At 38.7% G+C, this 21,492-nt stretch overlaps 2 protein-coding genes across 9 annotated transcripts in view; both read right to left on the minus strand.

Moving 5' to 3' along the window:
* LOC118220379 (deleted in malignant brain tumors 1 protein-like) overlaps positions 1 to 2,265 on the minus strand; it is a 34,483-nt gene extending 32,218 nt beyond the window's left edge. Inside the window, exons 1-2 of the mRNA XM_035404245.1 lie at positions 1,921 to 2,265; positions 785 to 964 (exon numbers count right to left, since the gene is read on the minus strand). Coding sequence (XP_035260136.1) covers positions 785 to 964; positions 1,921 to 2,248 — 508 coding nt within the window. The 5' untranslated portion in view covers positions 2,249 to 2,265. The remainder of the gene's footprint in view (positions 1 to 784; positions 965 to 1,920) is intronic.
* A 6,554-nt stretch (positions 2,266 to 8,819) lies between these two features.
* Positions 8,820 to 20,416, minus strand: LOC118221948. 8 transcript variants are annotated; one of them, XM_035407411.1, is made up of 9 exons: positions 20,231 to 20,416; positions 19,957 to 19,985; positions 19,373 to 19,478; positions 18,043 to 18,183; positions 16,195 to 16,276; positions 14,672 to 14,928; positions 12,999 to 13,301; positions 11,222 to 11,367; positions 8,820 to 10,789 (listed from the first exon to the last, which is right to left on the minus strand). In XM_035407411.1, the coding sequence occupies exons 3-9, from the start codon at positions 19,431 to 19,433 to the stop codon at positions 10,070 to 10,072; spliced, it is 1,710 nt and encodes a 569-aa protein (XP_035263302.1). In that variant the 5' UTR covers positions 19,434 to 19,478; positions 19,957 to 19,985; positions 20,231 to 20,416; the 3' UTR covers positions 8,820 to 10,069. The 8 variants fall into 8 exon arrangements, with proteins under 8 accessions (XP_035263302.1, XP_035263301.1, XP_035263300.1 ...); XM_035407410.1 differs by having other exon boundaries at positions 19,957 to 20,070; XM_035407409.1 differs by lacking the exon at positions 19,957 to 19,985.
* Between the last annotated feature and the right edge of the window lie 1,076 nt (positions 20,417 to 21,492).

Here is a 21,492-nt window from a genome sequence, read left to right on the forward strand (position 1 = left end):
TAGTTAAGTATCATCACTTTTGCATAGGGTATATTCATCTGTATGTTGTCATTTACATAAGTGATAAATGGGTGAAACGGTGCAGTTTTTGGCTCAAAAGACACACCGTAAATTTTGTTAGTGTGTTTTGAAATCATCCATAGACAACTATATCACCTGTGTTTTCTTAATAACGTACGTATTGCCAATGGTACAATTTCTTGTTAAAGGTGCCCACTGATATTATAAACTGCATGCCAGCCATGCTATAATACACAATATAGACCCCTTCATGGCCTAAGTCATCAAAAATGTACATGCACATTTTAGCATCGGAAGTACGGAAATTCTCTTATTATGGAACTGGTGTGATAGAGGGGGAATTGCTTCATGCTACCACTTTTTCGGAACTACTCAAATACAGAAAATGTAGTGTTTGTGGCTATATATGTGTATCTGATGAAAAACAAGTTTTCAACATACAAAAATTACAAGTTACTCACACATACAAAGCACTGTTTATAAGTCATTCATTCAAACTGGCAAAATCTAGGCCTACCTTTAAAAGTATTGATGTCCAAATTATACCCAGTTACAAGAAACAATACTGGCTATTTTAGCTCGCGCACATTAAACAAGCTGTATACCAAAGCAATGCTACCCAATGTTTCCAATATTGTTTCACGCAGCTTTAAACAATTTTACAAACATATTTCCAATTTGGACATCTTTATTTCTTTCTTTTTTGGTGGAACAGAGAGGCCAGCTTGGGATTCAATTTACTAAAGACATAATACAGACTTACTGGTCAAAGAGGTCACTGGAAATGTGACATTGTTGGCAGCACTGGTAAGGTTGGATCCGGGAAATGATGTTGTGATACTGCCGCTGGAACTTGTTGAGCTTGATGCTTCTGAACTGACGTTGATACCAGGTATTAGGGCTGGTGTTGTATTCACCAAACTTGCATTTATGGAACTACTCCCTACAACAGAACACAAAGCAATAATGTGGTAGTTAAAAATCAGTGTCAAGGCCTCGACGTCTTGAAGTTCGTAGCAACATCGTAAAAAATTTTTTAACATCTTTTGCTTAGATATAGCTTGCCAGCTAGCTTGCATTCTCTTCCCACTATTTCTTTAGTTTTTTGGTCTATAACATTGCTTGTTTTTATGAAATAGCTATCTTTTCACTCATCAATAGCAAGACCACACAACCCTGAGATGCTTGCTGTCACAATCGAGAGATCTACTTTTTCATTATCGGTTATAGTTATTTTAGAACCTTAGTTCTTTTTTCTTAATGCTTACCTGCCCATTCAGTATTTTTTTTTTTTTACAGTGAAATTATTAATCAATCTGGTCACACATTATACCACTTGAAAGTGCTAAAACTCACAATTATATCTGTATATGCTATTTTATGATGCCAATGTTTTAACAACAATGGTTCCTTATTTTGTAATGTGGGTTGGCAAAACAAGCTTGGGGGGGTGCATCTTCTATGCATTTTTGAAATGACAACATGAATTTCGGTTAAGTCGGTGTCTTCATGACAGAAAGGATCCAGTGAACAAAATCCACTGTCATTTTTTGTCCTAAAACGTGCAAACTTAGAGAAACATCGAAAGACTGTCCATTGTTCACACTGTTTGCATTTTGTTCACAATGACAGTAACACATACCCACCCACATTCAGTGGACTTCTAGAGCATGTCACAAACATTACCCAGCACTAAAATCAAAAGTGGATTATAAATACTGCCTCCCGCCAAAGATATCACTCAACATTGATTATAAAACTGGCTCACAGTTATTAATGATTACGAACATTAACACAGACATGTGAATTGCACTTAAACTGAACATTGCATATGTTCTCATGTTCATCTTTGTAACAGTCCATTTGAGGCAATTAAAAAACAAACTGAAGATTTCCTACCTGAGCAAACCACGCCAGCATCTTCATTGTGACCACAGTTGTGTGACCCAAACCCAAGGTGCTGGCACTGTGTCAGGGCAGATTCACTTCCTGAACACCTCACATCATCCAACCAGATGGGCCCGCTGCCCTCTCCAAAGTGGGCAGAGCTTTGAGCAGCCACAGCTCTGCCACAGCCCACCTGTCTACACACCACCTCAGCGTTGTCTAGGTCCCAGATGTCATCACACACCGTTCCCCACTGACCATCATGGTAGATCTCCACTCTGCCAGAGCATGGGTCATCTCCATTCACCAGTCTGATCTGGTCACTGGCTACAACAATCATATGAACAGACCAATGAGTTTTGTGTTTTCTTTCCTACGAATGTCACACAATTCATTGAATTCACTGAACGTGCCATTGAGGTGCAGGTTTGCACGGCAAACATTCACTTTCATGGTTCCTTATTTTGTAATGTGGATTGGCAAAACAAGCTTGGGGGGGTGCAGCTTCTATGTATTTTTGAAATGACAACATTAATTTCGGTTAAGTCGGTGTCTTTATCACAGAAAGGATCCAGTGAACAAAATCCACTGTCATTTTTTGTCCTAAAACGTGCAAACTTAGAGAAACATCGAAAGACTGTCCATTGTTCACACTGTTTGCAATTCTCCTGAGGAAATGTCATTGTCATCCGTTTCGTCATGACATACACACCAAAAGTATTGTGTACATTAGAATGTTAATATTTCTGGTTTGTATAGATTCTCTTAAACAAGATGAGCCCACCTACAAGCTTTTCTGACAAGTACTGGCTAAACAGTCCCTCAGTATAGCCAATGGGACCCACAGTGTGCCAGCAATGACTCGACCTGGACAGTATAAGTTCTGCCAACTATACAGCCAGCCAGTGGTGAGCTATTATAATCACGACTGAGAAGCATTTTAACCAGTGAGATTCTATAAGTGTATAACAGTATATGGTTTGTTAGGCTTGCACGAAAGGAGACATATTGTTTCTCCTGCGTAAACAAACCATAACTTTTTCAGTACGAATGCTGAAAACATTATGCCCTGGCAAGAAAGGTTCTTGAGGGTTTTTTGCATAAAAAGATTGTTATTTACAAAAATGTATTGACATTTATTTTGCAATGTCTAAGTCTAAACAGAAAGCTTTAAATTCGGAAGCCTTGGAAGAAATCGTCTGAGCTTTGACTTCACAGCAGAGGATGCATGTTCAATGAAAGACTTGATCCTGTTTTATAATGGTGAGCACCTAAACACATTCTCAAAATACATTTATTGTTATTCAGTATGCTTATAATTAAGAAGAAGGCCGGATTTTAAGCAATAAATTTGGTATGTGAAATGACGTGATATTGCAGGACGTGTTTGACATGTTGATGGGCATGGGGTAATTTTGACGAAAATTTCAGTGGACCTCAATCAATGGATTGGTAAGCTAGACAGCTTATGTAGTTATTTTCTACAGTTTTCTAGACCTGCTGCTGCCAGAGATGACAAGGGGAGAGCAAGGAGAGGGAAGTGGAGAGGGAGGGGGTAGAGGGAATGAGAGGACGGAGGGTGAGGGTGACAGGCAGGTGAAAGCAAGCTAATTTCAGCAACACTTCTTCCACTAGCATATGGTATACAATATATAACATTTTACACCACTAACATTTTACACCAAGTGTCCTTTTCAAGTCTCCAAATAGCCTTAAAAAATAATGCTGAATTTCTGGTGATATTGTCATCAAATTTGAACCTTTATTTGTCCAGCATTGTGGCTGTGGCCACAGGCATCTGGTATCCTTTCAAAAAAGAATAATCTTTTTGGTGAGAAAAAACTTCCACTGTGAAAAAACCACTGTGTTTGAGCTTCTGTTATTTTCTTTCAGAAACATTTACAGTTATGACTCTTGGAAAAAATAATTTATTCTGTAAATAAATGTATATTAACATTGTTTTAGAGCAGGCTATAAAACTATTCCTTTCATTCCCAGTTATAAAACTCTGAGAAAATGAAATGAGATTGTAGGAAGATTCCTTTAACAGTTACAGAGTTTTACACTGTAGTACACATACACATCTGTAAGACACCATGTTGTACAGTAATACAGGGCAGTGAAGCACGAATGAAAGCAGAGAAACTCCATGCTTTACCTGCATCACCAATTGAGAAGGCCGATATCCATAGGAGTAACAGTGCTGCTCCTGAGATCGTCATTCTTCCGACTTCTTGAGTCTCCAGTGACCATGCAAAACCTAATCAAAGGCATCAACGACAAAGCTTGTTAATAATTATATAATTTTATGGTTTTAAAATAATTTTTGTTTGACTTAATTTGTGTTTTTGCAATTATTTACACTAAAGAAATGAATAATAACTATAATGCACTTAGCAAGCAATCTCAAAGGTGTTGTGTCAGTCTTTTCTGGTCACAGTGGTTTATATCAGTTGGAGTTGGAGGAACAGCATCAATATATTCTAATAATAGAAGTAAACTCAGCCTCTTCTTGGAAATGCTGTGCTATCATGCAACATTTCAAAATATTCAGTTTATGAATCATTTATGAAGGTAGTGGAACCGGTTTCCAAGTAGCACATTCACACAACAGTTTTACTAGGCGTTTGCTTCTTGGTCATGAGGTAAGAAATACATGTGACAACTAGATGGCTGTCAGAATTCAACCAATTTTTTTTATTTATTTTTTTTTACCTTGGATTAGAAAATATTTCATTTACAGTAATATGCAGTAAGAACAACCATACGATGGTTCCAGTTGTGTGCAGTACAAAAAGTATTCACAGCCTTGAAGACATGAGGATTAGCAAAGAAGGCTGCATGAATTTAAAAAAAAAAAAGTAAATTCCAAATATTCAGTTTACATTTATTTATGAAGGATGTGGATCTGGTTTCGAAATAGGACATTGTGTGCTTCCTGGTGATGGGGTGGGAATTCCAAACTTTGTTTATGTTGCTAGATCGACTTACTTCTTGATTTATTTGGCATTGTAACTTTGATAGGTATTGCGGTCCAAAATTCACCTTTGCGGCCACACACACCCATGGTGACTCCTTTGAATATACATTTTATACTTTCAGAAAAGTTCAGTTATTTACTGGAAACGATAACGAAATCTCTAAAGAACCTACACCCCCTGCTTAACCATACATTTTGACTTAATCTCTGTCATTCCTTGTTGCTTCCAAATGGCTCTTCACATAAAAAATTGCCAATTTATACAATTCTATTGGCTGTCTGTAATCAGAGCCAATCATATTCAGCCTTCTCTCTCTGGTGAGTTTGTAGATTTGCTGCAAAATGACAAAAAACTGTCAAATAAAATAAAATTGTACCCGTTTCAAAAATGCGTCTGGTTTTTGTCTGGAGAAGATGTGGCAACCCTAGTGATATGGCCATTATGACCTATAAGAATGTGTTAAAATACTGTCATATCACTGTCATGTTGGTATCACCCAATAATATTTTAAAACTAACTTACCCAGTATCAGCTTCATGATAAATTAAGTGTAAATGTCATGCATAAAATAGCTTACTCAGTTATCAGCACCCTTGTATTTTTTATTTTCATAGTGTCAATCCAAACTCAAAAGCAAAGCTATAAAGATTCAGTAGCACTCTAGACTTATGGTTTCTCTCTGCTTAATCAAGCTAGTGAGTAAAAATATTTTGCTCATCATAAAATAATGTTGGTTGTCATCTGCTTCTTGTTTGCAGCTTGCAATTGTGCTGTAATGCACAACAGGAAGGCGTGGGCATCGGCCAGTATGGCCGGTCAAATATTTGGCTCTAGAATTTCATCACTGTCACTCCGAATGGCCACATAAATTTGAATAACAAGGACTGCAATTTTTATGATCAGAATCTGTACAGGCAGCAAAATCATCCTCGCAGTTGTGACAGTCTCAGGGGAAAAGATCCACAAGGAGGTGGAGATGTTAGAGACTGAGCACAGGAACAAAAAAAAAAACCAAAAAAAAAAAACAGCAAACAGGGGAATCACTTAGAGTAACCAAACTCAGAAACCCAACACACAAGTAACTGGCAATTTGCAGGGCATTAACATCACACGAGACCAAGCAGCAGTAAACTGTGAACTAGGAAATGAAGTAAACCAAAACACAGGTGGGCATGACAAACTAATGAAACATGACTGCAACCATTAAAAAAAAACAATAATACACACAACAAACACAACCCTGTCAACAAAGAACAGAGACCACATAAATATTTGTCCAGTTGAGGTTTTCCACTGGATTTGAGTGATCATTGTCCAATAGTGTGCATCAGAGACACTAGACTGCCTAAATCAAAACCCCATTTTATCGAAAAGAGGAACTTCTGAAACTTTGAGAAACAAGGGTTCTTGTATGATCTGTACCATGCCAATTTGTCATGTATCTCTAGTATCCCTGATCTGATCCTGAGATTACACTTGACCATTTCTCATCTGTGTTTATCTCCCTGACAAACAAGCATGCACCCATGAGAGGATTTAGAGTTCAAAACCTCCCTGGTTTACATCTGAGCTCATTGACTTGATTCAGTTGAGAAATGAAGCTTGGGCTCAAGCCAGATGCACCAGTAGCTCGTCAGACTGGCTGGCCTTCAGACAGTTAAGAAATAAGCACGCTACCTCTGTAAGGAATGCAAAATTAAAATATTATTTTCTTGTTGGCTCTCATGCTCATCCAGAAAAGTTAAAAAAGTTAACTCAACTAAGTGCAAAGGTCATAACTCACTGCCTAATCAAATCAGGCTACACTCTAGTTCAGTTATGGATCAGAGTGAAATAGCTGATGCCAGCATTTTGTTGCAGTGAGCCATATTTTTGAGAGAGAATCCAGAATTAATGTTGACATTTCAGATTTATCTGAGCCTACATCCGAAGGAACCCATGATTCTCCAAATACTGCTCCTAATTTTGGAGTTACCAGGAACAGAGTTGCCCATTTTTCTTTTTCTCCATTTTGTGTGAGGTGCTTAGTGCTCTCCTGGCTATTGATACGAATAAGTCCACTGGAGAAGATCAACTATATTTTATTAGGTTTGCTGCTCCTCTGATTGCAGTGCCCCTGGCTCATATTTTTAATCTCACTATTCTCTCAGGTGTTATCCCTAAAGTATGGAAAGCTGCGCATGTGCTACCACTCCATAAGGGTGGTGATCCTAGAGACCTTAATAATCAGTGCCCTATTTCTAAACTGTCCTGCTTGGCTATGGTTCTAGAATCTCTCATCAACAAGCAGCTTAAAGCCTTTCTCACTATGTACTCCATTCTGAGCAATCACCAGAGCTGATCGTAGTACTATTTCTTCTACAACTCTTGTGATAAGTGACATTGTGACCTTTCTAGATAATAGACCACATTGTGCTCTTCTTTTTGTGGACCTGTCTGAAGCATTGATACCCTCGATCAATCCACATTGTTGCATAGGCTATCCTCTATTGGATTGGATCTAACTGCCTGTAAATGGTTTGAAAACTACTATCTGACAGGTCTCAATGTATAGCTGCTAATGTATAACTTGTTCCAAGTTTCTCAATATAATTAATGGTGTCTCTCAAGGTTACATTTTAGGTCCTGTATTATTTACAATTTTTATAAATAATGTTGTTTCTCATGTAAAGAGTTGCAATCTACATCTTTATGCATGATGACACATCACTTTACTGTGCTTCTACTGTATCCCAAGCTGTTGAAAATCTGCAGCTCGGCTTCAATGCCTTGCAGAAGGCCCTCTCAGATCTCAAACTAGTATTAAATTCAGACAAAACTAAATACATATTATTTACCAGCTCTAAAAAGAAAGATTTTACTGAGCTACAGATATGCACACTCAATGGTGCCCATATTGAGAGTCTCACACTATAAATATCTGATGGAAACCTGACTTTTAAGACCCATATTGATAAATAAATTCAAAAACTACGAATGAGACTTGGTTTCCTTTACAGGAATAAATCTTGTTTCTCATTTTGCGGTAGGATTGTTGAGGCAACATTCCTTCAGTAGGATTGTTGAGGCAACATTCCTTCCCGTATATTAAAGGTCTTCCTCCGGCTGTACTCTGCGAGAGCCTGATTGCATTCTGCGGTGTGAAAAGTAGCTGGTGACAATACGTGTTTCAGAAGTGTATTGGCAGTAAGGTTCACACAAGAACGCGATTGCAGATGGAACATTCCAAAAAAGGGCGGGAACTGGATACGTGTCAGCTCATGCCGGGTGCCACATTTATTTTAAAAGAATATATAATTTGATTCCCAGTTCAAGCTTTCTTTCCTTTATTTTATTTACTATTTTTTTTTAAAAGGCCACGGTGTAGATTTGCATTCACATTTGTTTTAAACATAAGGGTTGTGTCATGGTAGTGGTGTGTTTAAGGACTCTTGTCAGCTCTTTTTAACCAAGTAGGGTTGGCCTTAGCTAGTACATGGCCAGCAATAGTCCCGTACTGCAGATTTACAAGCTTCAAAAACACCTTCATGTGTCAGGTGAACTGCTCAGTCAGCACATTAGTTCAGACCTAATAACTTTTGGGGAAAATTGTAATCATTAGGCATCCTACATTTGTGTGTAAAGTGCAAAGAACCTCATGCAGCTGTAATGCGTAATGTGCAGTGAAGGTGTGCACCTTTTCCATTACATGTGCTCCACTGAGTACTATTTGCACCTTTTCCTGCATAAATACCTTTACTTCTGTGCATATCGCCTATTGAGAGATTGTAAAGAAGCCGTTTAACTTCCAACAAATTTCTCTAGAACTGCAGAGCTATTTTCAGGGAAAAATAGTTTTCAACTTTTAACACAAGATCCCCAAAGAACATCTTTAGCATTAGAGTGTAGCATATAGCCCTTAGACATAAGAAATTTAGACAGAACCCAGGCTCTGTAGTAAAAATATTTATTTACATCAAAATGTATTTAATGCCCAATCACTTTAAACATCAGAAAGGTTTCATAGAATCAGAATCAGACGATTTTGATACTCTGAATAATTAAGAATGTTATTCATTGGCCAAGTAAGCTTGCAGATATGTCTTGGGTTGGCTTATATAGATCCAATTAAAGAATACACAACAACCACACCAAAAAGCTTAAGAATAAGGGAAGTTTAAAAAGGGGGAATATTAAGTATAGAAAAATAAACTAAATTAGAATGCATTAAAATGAACATAATTATGTATATTCAGTTTTACAGTATCATCAGCATTGTACCAGTATTGACCGTTAACAAAAGTAACGGACACTCCAAAAGCCATTTAAAGGTCTTTCCTGGCAAGTAAAAAAAAAAGAAATTAAAAAAAAAAATGTAAAACTGGGCTAAAGGAACCTAAAGAGAAGGGGGAAAAAACCCCAAAGAAAATTCTTTTTTTAAAAGAAAGAATCCTTGTTAGCTTTGGTGCAAAAAAACTGCACAATAAACATGCTGAGTTTAGTTGCGTCATGTCTTAACCTTTCTGGTTTTATAGGTATTACTGAATAATTGAAAAAATATATATAGTTATTACTGAAAAAATTAAATTATATAGTGATATTTTTATTAATTCATATTGTGATATGAATATTAATCCAAATCGCCTACCCTTACAGCAAACAGTACGTTGTAAATCTTACGACTCAAGGTGAGTTTTTAAGAGAAGTAGTTGATTGATAATATAATCTTTTGCTACAGAATCACAGTTTACCAATGACCTCAATATTCTGTCATATAGTTTAAACCTCTTTACAGTCACATTCCATTGTAATGTTTCCCTCAAGGAGGACGGCAATTTCTCCTTCAGTGGCAAGACACCATCACTGCCGTTGAGCTACAAAAATCCTGCAGTTTACACACATGGCTTGTGAGTACACAGCATTGGAGGGGAAAAAAAGTAGATACCAAAAACCACCCAACAAGGCACAGGACAACCACGTGCGGCCAGAATTGCCCCAGTGCAACTCGGCACTACTTAGTACACCACAGCCACCCCAGAAAACACTGCCCTCAGCAGGGAACAAACACCCCAGCATGGGGTTAAAAATGCAAATATCAAAATGTTTAAGAAACTTAATGGGACAAAAAAAATGGCAGTGAGAGCCTGTTCTGTTTTGTCTTGTTCCATGTCACTGGACATGATTATTTTGTGAAGAATCATCTACATATGAAGTGGTGGTGTGTGTGTGTATGGTTTTGGAGTTTCACTAAGTGATGCAGCTTGCATGTGTGTGATGACGTTCTGTGCAACTGTGAAGGTGAAGTTGCGCCGATCCAAGAAATGGTTTTCTAACTCGCCTGTATCATTTACAAGGTGTTGTAGGTTGTTGTTTTGGAGGTAGGTATTCATTGCAGTCGTGTACAAACTGAGCTTGTGAGTGCCTGTGGCCGCTTTGCAATTGATTACTCCAGTCGTAGAGGTATTGAAATTGCAGGTATACTGATGCATTTTACATTCTGTGCACTTGTTTTTCAGAGATTTGGTGTCAAATGTGGCCTGGTTTTTGTGGCACAGATCACATATGTGCCTTTGAGTGATAGAGACAGCAGTAACTTCTGCTTCAATAGCCAAGACATTTTCATTGCAGATTCCTTCAGTGGGCATGGGATGGATGTTTTTTAAGGTATCGATGGGGGTGATCTTAGTGCTAGGTGTTATTGTTAAAAATGTTTCTCCCAAGAACTGTCTTGTTGTTAAATTAGAAAATCTGTAGGATTTCTGTAGCTCTACAGCGGTGATGGCTTTGTTCCATAAGGTCAGTTGTATGCTGCTTGTGCTGTCTGAGATCCAGCACTCTTTTGCTTCATGGTCTCCTCCCCACTTGGTCACCTGAGATGTTGCTGGTTGGAGAGCAGAAACATGGGCATCAATTGAGGGAATCTGGAGGGAAAATAAGTGCACTCTTTAAGACTAAGTGAAACTTGCCACATTACATTTTTATATCCTTCTTTTTGGATTTTGGAAACTGGAGAAAATTACAGCAGCTGTATGTCAAGTTGTTACAGTACTCAGCAGATGTAGTCTGATATTTAAATATGAAGTTTAAGAGGCAAACGTGCTGTGATTGTTTTGTAGCAATGTGTTGGATTACATGTCAGTAATTTTGAAATATGGAAGTACAAGGTGATTTAGTAAACACATTAAGTGTTTTGGTATGAACTGTCAAGTCAATGGGTGTAGATATGTGTATGAGTATACAGATGGTAATTTAAAGTGTTGAAGTTTTAACAATACAGGACTGTGCATTGTGGTGACTGTCCGATCTGTTATATAGTATTTTCCAGTTCGTTTTCAAATGAGCTATGTACTTACTGGCTGTTTTGAAGGCATGGTCTTGATTTTGTCAATAGTGAATTTGGAGAAGTCATCAACAGTTTTCACAGGGAAGTCAACGCTGGTATTTGTCAGTATAGTTTCACGATTGCATATAATCTTAAAACTTGAAGGATCGTTGAAGCCTGAAAAGTGAATGGCATTGTCAAGATACAATACAAGTACATCTGAATTGCTGAGGCTTATTAATTACATCCAGATGCAGAAATAAATCACCATTTATTTGAAGAAGTTACAAAACATTGAATTTGTATTTGCATTTGTACAGAAACATATTGAACATACAATTATATAGCAGAAAAAAAAACAGTATTTGTTTAAACAAAACATCAATGTACAATATTAGTGTGAGAGTAATTGATATTACATATATTGCATCATCATAATGACATGGCAAATGAAAGGAATACATAGCATATAAAAGGTTTGCTGGTGCAGAGAATGTTACTCATGTGCAATCTTTTAATGGTCAATGGTATTATTAACAAATTATTTGCAATAAAAAAATAACCAGAACAAGTAGGGGGTTACACTGAAGGAAGATGAATAACACAATATAGTAATATCTCAATTGCATTGTACTTAGTGCATACTACACTTGTTATAAGTTGGGCTATGAGTTCGTACTTACTTTTTAGCATGCAGTTCTTTTTACCAGCACCCCACTGAAACTTTCTGAAGCCGCATGTTAAGTAATTAACATTTTTATACCTTAAATGATTGGAACTAGTCATTAAATTACCATTAAAGAGTGTTGAAGTGCAGTACGTTAGTTAGCAGGAGGCGCTACATACACAGAGACATAAAGGTGGCATGTTATTAAAGTTCTGGGCCACATCTGAATCAGCTTACTTGCCTACTATTGTTTCCGTAATCAACCAATCACATGCGCACACAACCAGTGGAGCGAGCACCTTTTTAAACCAACAGTTGGATCTCTGCAGTGCTGCTTATTGCCTGCACTGCTTCACTTGCTACTGCAGAGCTGCGCTCACCCTCCACAGCTACTGCACAGAACTGCGCTCACCCTCCACAGCTACTGCACAGAACTGCGCTCACCCTCCACAGCTACTGCACAGAACTGCGCTCACCCTCCACAGCTACTGCACAGAACTGCGCTCACCCTCCACAGCTACTGCACAGAACTGCGCTCACCCTCCACAGCTACTGCACAGAACTGCACTCACCCTCCACAGCTACTGCACAGAGCTGCGCTCACCCTCCACAGCTACTGCACAGAACTGCGCTCACCCTCCACAGCTACTGCACAGAACTGCGCTCACCCTCCACAGCTACTGCACAGAGCTGCGCTCACCCTCCACAGCTACTGCACAGAACTGCGCTCACCCTCCACAGCTACTGCACAGAACTGCGCTCACCCTCCACAGCTACTGCACAGAGCTGCGCTCACCCTCCACAGCTACTGCACAGAACTGTGCTCACCCTCCACAGCTACTGCACAGAGCTGCGCTCACCCTCCACAACCCCAGCACCACCTGTTGTTTGGACCTGCTTCCAGGTACTGGGGGGGGGGGGTGCGTGCATTGAAGCAGATCCATTTAGACCAAAACCAAAAAAACTGTACTGACATTCATTTAATTTTTTATCTAAATACGTGAGTAGTCCTGAACGAACTTCAGTATCTTGTAGGTGGCATTTAAATCATGCTGCAAAAAAAAAAAGTAGAATTCTGCAGAGCACAAAAAGTAGGCAAATGGTCATATCGGTCCTAGGATATTATGTAAAATAAACTTACTGTGTTCTTTGGTGATGCACTCAAGTTCCACAGGTGTTTGGTTTGTAGACGCGTGCTGGAAGAGGGCATATCTATCTACATCAAAAATGACAGTGCGGTGGAAGCCCTCTCTACTTTGAAAAGTTGCAGTGAAGTATCTATGGCATTTTGCAGAGGTCATGATTCGCGACACTCTGTGAATATATCCAGCAATGGTGTCATCCGTGTTTTCTTTCTCCCTTTTCACAGGGAAGTCAATGCTGGTATCTGTCAGTATAGTTTCACGATTGCATATAATCTTAAAACTTGAAGGATCGTTGAAGCCTGAAAAGTGAATGGCATTGTCAAGATACAATACAAGTACATTTGAATTGCTGAGGCTTATTAATTACATCCAGATGCAGAAATAAATCACCATTTCTTTGAAGAAGTTACAAAACATTGAATTTGTATTTGCATTTGTAGAAACATACTGAACATACAATTATACAGCAGAAAGAAAACAGTATTTGTTTAAACAAAACATCAATGTACAATATTAGTGTGATAGTAATTGATATTACATATATTGCATTATTATAATGACATGGCAAATGAAAGGAATACACAGCACAGTAAAAGGTTTGCTGGTGCAGAGAATGTTACTCATGTGCAATCTTTCAATGGTATTATTAACAAATTATTTGCAATAAAAAAATAACCAGAACAAGTAGGGGGTTACACTGAAGGAAGATAAATAACACAATATAGTAATACCTCAATTGCATTGTACTTAGTGCATACTACACTTGTTATAAGTTGGGCTATGAGTTCGTACTTACTTTTTAGCATGCAGTTCTTTTTACCAGCACCCCACTGAAACTTTATGAAGCCGCATGTTAAGTAATTAACATTTTTATACCTCAAATGATGGGAACTGGTCATTAAATTACCATTAAAGAGTGTTGAAGTGCAGTACGTTAGTTAGCAGGAGGCACTACATACACAGAGACATAAAGGTGGCATGTTATTAAAGTTCTGGGCCACGTCTGAATCAGCTTACTTGCCTACTATTTTTCCGTAAACAACCAATCACATGCGCACACAACCAGTGGAGCGAGCGCCTTTTTAAACCAACAGTCAGATCTCTGCAGTGCTGCTTATTGCCTGCGCTGCTTCACTTGCTACTGTACAGAACTGCGCTCACCCTGCACAGCTACTGCACAGAGCTGCGCTCACCCTCCACAGCTACTGCACAGAACTGCGCTCACCCTCCACAGCTACTGCACAGAACTGCGCTCACCCTCCACAGCTACTGCACAGAACTGCGCTCACCCTCCACAACCCCAGCACCACCTGTTGTTTGGATCTGCTTCTAGGTACTGGGGGGGGGGGGGGGGGGGGGGGGGGGGGGGGGGGGGTTTCTGGTATTCCTCCTGTTTAGTAGGGGAGATGCATCGCGCTCCCGGTTACATAAGGCAGTGCACTCTGGAGCGTGCATTGAAGCAGATCCATTCAGAGCAAAACCAAAAAAACTGTACTGACATATTCATTAAATTTTTTATCTAAATACGTGAGTAGTCCTGAACGAACTTCAGTATCTTGTAGGTGGCATTTAAATCATGCTGCAAAAGAAAAAAAGTAGCATTCTGCAGAGCACAAAAAGTAGGCAAATGGTCATATCGGTCCTAGGATATTATGTAAAATAAACTTACTGTGTTCTTTGGTGATGTGCTCAAGTTCCACAGGTGTTTGGTTTGTAGACGCGTGCTGGAAGCGGGCATATCTATCTACATCAAAAATGACAGTGCGGTGGAAGCCCTCACGACTTTGAAAAGTTGCAGTGAAGTATCTATGGCGTTTTGCAGAGGTCATGATTCGCGACACTCGGTGAATATATCCAGCAATGGTGTCATCCGTGTTTTCTTTCTCCCTTTTCTGAGGTGCAGTTGTCATATCGGTGCATGGTGCACTGCAAAATATAAAACATTGGAGCATGAAATTAGTTCGCAGAAATCTAAGGATTAAATTCAAATCACTATATCAACAAGCATAGCTGTTTTTTTATTGTTAAAGAAAATGGCAGAAATGCAAGGTGTTCAGTATTGTGTTGTTCAAGCTGTACAAAAACATACAAGAGTTTTTGGGGGCTCAACGTTTAAAATGTCATTTTTAATTTTCTCCTTTGATCTTTTAGCTCTCTGAATGTGTAGGTTTAAAATGAAGTTAAATGACCCATAGTTTAGTTAGTTAAGTCTACCTAAGTGTGCACTGCAATATGGCCTTGTGTGGATTTTTCACTGCATGCCTGGAAAAAATCTAGTTGACACTGCGTAAAATGCTTCATGAACAATGAAAGAATAAAATTGGGCCCGTCATGTTGATTAGGGAAATTCTCAAATCTAAAACGTGTCCAAGTAATTGTTTGACAATCAACAAAATAATGAAGAAAGCTTTTGAGCAATAGTAAATTTAATTGATAATTTGTCTTGTAAATGATAATGCTGTCCCTAAAAACAATGAGTACATGTTGATGTAATGCAATACAAATGTGTGCAATTCATATTTAAAGTTATTTAAATTAGTAAAGAAATGAAATCTAAGTGAACCATTATTTGAGCATCAAATAATGTAGTTTGTTAAAGATACCAGTTTAACAGAAAAATACTTCTGAATTTAAACAAGTAATTCTGGAGACAGATGATCACAATCACATATACAGCATGCTATTTGTTTTCTATGCAACAATACAATTTATGGGAATCAGACTTGGGTCAAATACGTATTTGTTTTGGATTCAAATACTTCTCTGTACTTTATTGATCTTGCCTGGTATAATTGAGACTGCCAGTATGACCAGAAGTAGGGTTTGCACTTTTTAAGAGTATTTCAGTGGTTCCAATACACCAGGCAAGATCAGTAAAGCGTAGAAAAGTATTTGAATCCAAAACAAATATGTATTTGACCCAGGTCTGATGGGAAAACATAATGTTAAAATAGCAAGTTGCATACACATTGTGAAACTTTTGAATGAATTAGGATATAAAGAGTTGTGAGTTTCAATTATTTATCTAAAAAAAAAAAAGAAGAAGCTAATTTAAGGAATTTACATGTAGTTTTACTTCAGAGCTTTACTACAGAACATGACTTGGTTTGCATGCACCCACGCCCCCCACGCCCCCCCCCCCCTCCGCCCCAGACCGCACTGCACTCAAAATAAAAATAAAAAACATCTTACCAAGAGCGTTTTGTTGCTCTCTGTCCTCCTCTGTTCATCCCTACTTGGGGACATGTATAGGGAGAAGCTGGCTCTATTACACCTAAAAACACATTATTGTGGGTCATTAAGCCATGGTTGCCCATCACATAAATCCACCCCATGTGATAAGCTTTAAGTCTGTGTGCACAAAGACTAGTGTTTCATATCAGTCCATTCTTGCACCAACTAAAAGAAAAAGTAAATGATATTGAACCAGGGTCCTCCATCCACACTATATCTTAGGACGGCTGCGGCCGGGGCCGGGGGGGCGGTGTTCTGGTCGGAAAGGATACAGCAGTGTAACATGCCATTAGTAAACCAGGATGAAGTGATTTTATTCATTATTATTAAAATATTGTCCTTGGCAATGTATAAATAAAGCACTACTCATAAGCTGATGTCCTTTAGGACTGTCAACACTGGTCAAAAATTACGTTCGAATATAATAAATAAATAAATAAATAAACAAACAAACACTTAAGTTCTAATATATATCACAAGTTCTAACTTTCCGGCTGTGTTAATTGCGCGTTATGTCCACAAGATGGCAACCCAATACAACGAGAAAGGTAACTGCCAAAGGTATATTTTATTTGAACATAAACATCAACGCAGACAAGTCGCAAAAGAACGTTTTTTTAATGCTTTTTAAAAAAACAGCATTAAGGCACACAATTTCGAAAAATATTACCAAAACTTTTTTTTCATTCTGGTGGATAATTTTCTAATAAAGTACTATGCTATCAAAAGTTAAAGGTATACTTTCTTGTACATTTTGGATAGGGACCTAAGATTAGCATAGCTTTAACTTTATATATTATTTGCCAAACACCAGACAGTCCACTTGCGAAAAGGCCAGGGCCAATCTCCTTTTTATTCACTTAATTCACTATATTCTCAGCGGAGGAAAAGACGCGACCTAATCGGACCAAGAATGAAGTGAAAGTGTGAAGTGTGAAATGAAGTGTGCGTAAGACAACATAGCAACGACCCGGCCCAGCGCCTTACGTTTTAAACAGAGGAGGCGCTAAAATACGATATTTATTTTTGTTTTAACAAAAGCCAACTTGAAAGGAAGACAGCCAAAATACAGATGCGCTGTATTTTTTCCCTTTCACATTCCTATACTAATTTTCTCGAAAGTAATTTTTTTTGTTTACAATTCAAATAGCATTCCAATATTGACAGCCCTAATGTCCTCATCCAACACTTCAAACACAATAAAAGAAAGGGACAAAATGACAAATGTTACACATTATACAGTGAGCTCCATAATATTTGGGACAATTTTTTTCTTCTTCTTTTGGCTCTACAATTTTTGATTTGTAATCAAACAATTCTTATGGGGTTAGAATGCACTCACAACTCTTATTCACGGGTATATTTTATGTTTTGTATTCACCGTGTAGAAATAAGAGCACTTCCTTTGATTAGTCCCCTCACTTCAGGGTATTATAATGTTTGGGACAAATGGCATCCCATGTGGTTCTGATTAGTAAGGTATGTTCAATTGCTTCTTTAGTGCAGGTACAAGAGAGCTTTCAGTATCTAGTTTTTATTCTAGCCTTTGTAGTCAGTTATTCTCATGAAATGGGGGAAACTATTTATAAAATGTACAGTCATATCTACATGGTGAAACCAAAATGTATAAATACCTTTAAAATAAAAGCTGAGAATGTGAAATGTAACCACAAATTAATTGTTTGATTACAAATCAAAAATTGTGGAGTACAGTGTCAAATCAAGAAAAATCTGTCCCAAACACACTACAGTATGTATATACTATATATAAATTATACAATGTATAAATTATATATACCACTATACCATTAACAATGTTAGCAGTGATGTTTATGGTGTTAGAAACATCATGTCCAAAATTGCACTCATGGAAAATTGGTGAAACGGTGATTCCTTTCTTATTCTCTATGTTGGAAGAAAGATGATGTCCAGGTCCAGGAGGCTTCTCTGCAAAATCAGTTTAAAAAGAGACTCAGATTTATGGCTCAGACTTTACAGAAAGAAAAACTATCAATTTTTACAGTTTTCATGAAATTAGTCATTAATATACCAGAAGCTCTTGTCCAGAGTGACTTACACATGTTCTTTGTCATTGTATCACCCCAGTTTAGTAAGCAACAGCGCCATACCTTGCTAACAAACCAGCTAAGTAAAGTTCTCTTATGCCATAACAGAACCATAATAGACTACATTTACATAGTCAAACAGCTAACATCTATTTTTTTTAAATCACAATGCGTGCAATACCAATCCTAAAGGAACTACATTAAATTTTGGTATTTAGCAGGTGATTGCACTTTTACATGGAAAGAACACAAGTAACGCTCTTCCATTACATCCGGGGAGAGAGCAAGGTGCAATTTTGACTATTAAACCAATTTGCCCCTTTTTCTCTTCACTCTGGACTTTAACCATTTTATTGCCCACACAGCTGTGTCAAATAACACAGGCAGGTGACAGGCAGCTGGAAAGACCATATAAAGCTGGCAGTATATTCAGTAAGAAGAAAGAACTTCAGGATTGAGAACCACCGGCGAACATGTCCACAAACTGTTGTCAGTATACTCAGTGAGAACACCGCACCGTTTAAAGTCACTCCACGCCGCTGGGGCGTGAATAATTACGAGGCAGCTATTAAACGGGGCTGGAATCTTGCCCAAACCTCCGTCTTGCAGCTACGCCATGGATGTATAAAGAGAAGGGCTATACGAGATCACAACACAAAACAAAAAGTTTTAAGTGTTTAAAGTGGCTTTAGTTTATCTAGCTATGCAAAAGAAGAAAAAAGGCGAGTTTTTCTGTTAGTTTTGGTGTCCGGGCATAAATATTTTTCTGGGTAAAGGCACGTCTTCACGGCACAGAAACATTGTGTGTAAAATTCCCAGATGAGTAGCACCTTTACCTGCTAGCGTAGAGGTTCTTAATGCCAGAGAGCAGTTAGATGAATGCCTGGCAGCAGTAGATAATCTTGCTCTCAGGGTTCAGAGGCTTGCTGCCCATTATTTCAGCACACCCCAGTCAATGCACAAACATACAAACCCGTATTCACACAAACATCCACATCACAGGTTTTTGAAGTTTTACAGTTCCCTGCGACCAAAATCTAAACCCTTACATGAGGAATCAATCAACTCACCAGGATCTCTGACTCCATGTGTTCCGTTGGTTGGGCTGGAATCTGAGTCACACTTGCTCATGGTATTGCTGACATAACAGAAACTTTAAAAAAATAAATAAATAAACTGGAAAACAGGGCGGAGAGAAAACAAGGGAAATGAATTAATGCCCAAGAAAACGTGCACTGTGGGTTTTCTCTGACAGCAGTGGGCAGCCGTGTTGCTGGATTGCCTTTGCATTCAAATAGCCTACCGTCACCTCAAAAACGCAAATCCCCAACTCTGTGTCCAAAAACACTGTTCACAAAAGAGATAAACATCTGAGAAAAACAAAGTCAACAGCACAGGCCTGTAGAAAATATGCCTACATTTTTACTGTAAAATTGTGAAGGTAAGAAATTGTAAACAGCTGATATGTAAATAGGAATTGTATTATTTACAGTTAAACATACATTTAACTCGTGCTAACCTATAGCCAACATTCTGCTATCGTATGCTAAACACGTTGTTACTGTTATTTATATGGTAAAGTTCCGGCAACTCAGTTGCCAGTATTTAACCTAAAAATGTACAACTTTTACAGGGTGAATTAACGCATACATACCTCGCGGAATGAATTATTATTGGATGCACCTGCGGCCGGAAAAAAGTACGCAATGATCCCCGTTTTCTGGGCTAAAATACAGCCCGCAGCGCCACCCGACAAACATTTTATAGGCTACATTCCCGTGAAAGAAATACGCGCGTTATTCAAATATCGCGCGCAGTCACTTGTAGATAAGAGAAGTTTAGATAAATATGGTAAAGTTCTTCCAACCCAGTTGCCAGTACTTAACGATAAAAATTGCCATTTTGAACGTAAATGAACGCATACATACCTCGCGGAATGAATGATTACTGGATGCACCCGCCGCCGAAATATATGCAGCCGATCCTTGTTTCATCCGACAAACATTTTATACATTCCATTAAAAGGTACGCAGGTTATTCAAATATCCCGCGCAGTCAGTTGCAGATAAGACGAGTTTTTTTTTTCGACCGGCGACGACAACAGCACCTTACCTTCTTCTTCTTCTCTCGGTTAAACTGGCGAATTCATACCAACTTAAAGGTGCATACCGCCACCTACTGTATAAGAGTGTTTAACATCATATCATTTCACCCTATTACTTACATTCTACACACCAACCTTGTGTTTTTTAAAAAAGGTAAAGAGTGCCTTCCTGGCAACTCTTACCCCCTCTCCCTCTCTTTATGTTCCAAGAATCCCAACCAGATCCCATTCCCCTCCCGCCTCTCTGACTTTTTCATGCAACCTTTCTCTTTCCGCTTCATACATGTTACAATGCATTAAAATAATGTTCTAAGTTTTCTGTAACTCCACAGTTCACACACTTGTCACTCTTACTTTCCCCCAGCACAAAGTGCCATTTAATGCTGTGTGATCCAATCTGATTCTTGTTATGATGATTTCTTCCCTTCTGATCCTTCCTTTATAGTACTTTGCTGTGACCAACTTTTGTATTTTGTGATACCCCCTTCTTTTCCAGTCTTCCTCCCACCTTTTCTGCCATATCTCCATTCCTTTCTTCTTAATCACTGCTTTTCCTTCTCTTCTGCCAAGTGGTACTGGCACGGTTATTTCCTTTTGTAAGGCCCTTTTTGCTCGTTCGTCTGCACGCTCATTCCCTTTCAACCCCTCATGTGCTGGTACCCAACAGAACTGCACATCTACACCACCTCTGTGAAGTCTTAGCAAACTAAGGTAAAGTTTAATGAGTAAGTCTTCTATGAAAGATTTTATTGACTGAATGCTTTTCATGACAGCTGTTGAGTCTGTGCATATCACCACCCTATCTGGTCTGACCTCTTCAACTCATCCTCGGCTCTGGGCACCTGCCCGGAGCTCTAGCCCAAGTTTGCTGAGCACCCCCCCCCTCGACCCGGAGCTCCAGCCCTAGACCAGCTAGACCAGCTGGGCACCCCCGCATCCTGCCACTATTGACTTTCCATAACAAACCGGTGCCTGCCCGCGGCAGATGGGTTCCCCCTCTGAGTCCAGTTCTGCTCAAGGTTTCTTCCTGCTATCAGTCAGGGAGTTTTTCCTTGTCACTGTTGCCCTAGGCTTACTCTTTGGGGG

This window comes from Anguilla anguilla, chromosome 2 (genome assembly GCF_013347855.1).
Source record: "Anguilla anguilla isolate fAngAng1 chromosome 2, fAngAng1.pri, whole genome shotgun sequence".
In the NCBI taxonomy this organism is placed as follows: Eukaryota; Metazoa; Chordata; class Actinopteri; order Anguilliformes; family Anguillidae; genus Anguilla; species Anguilla anguilla.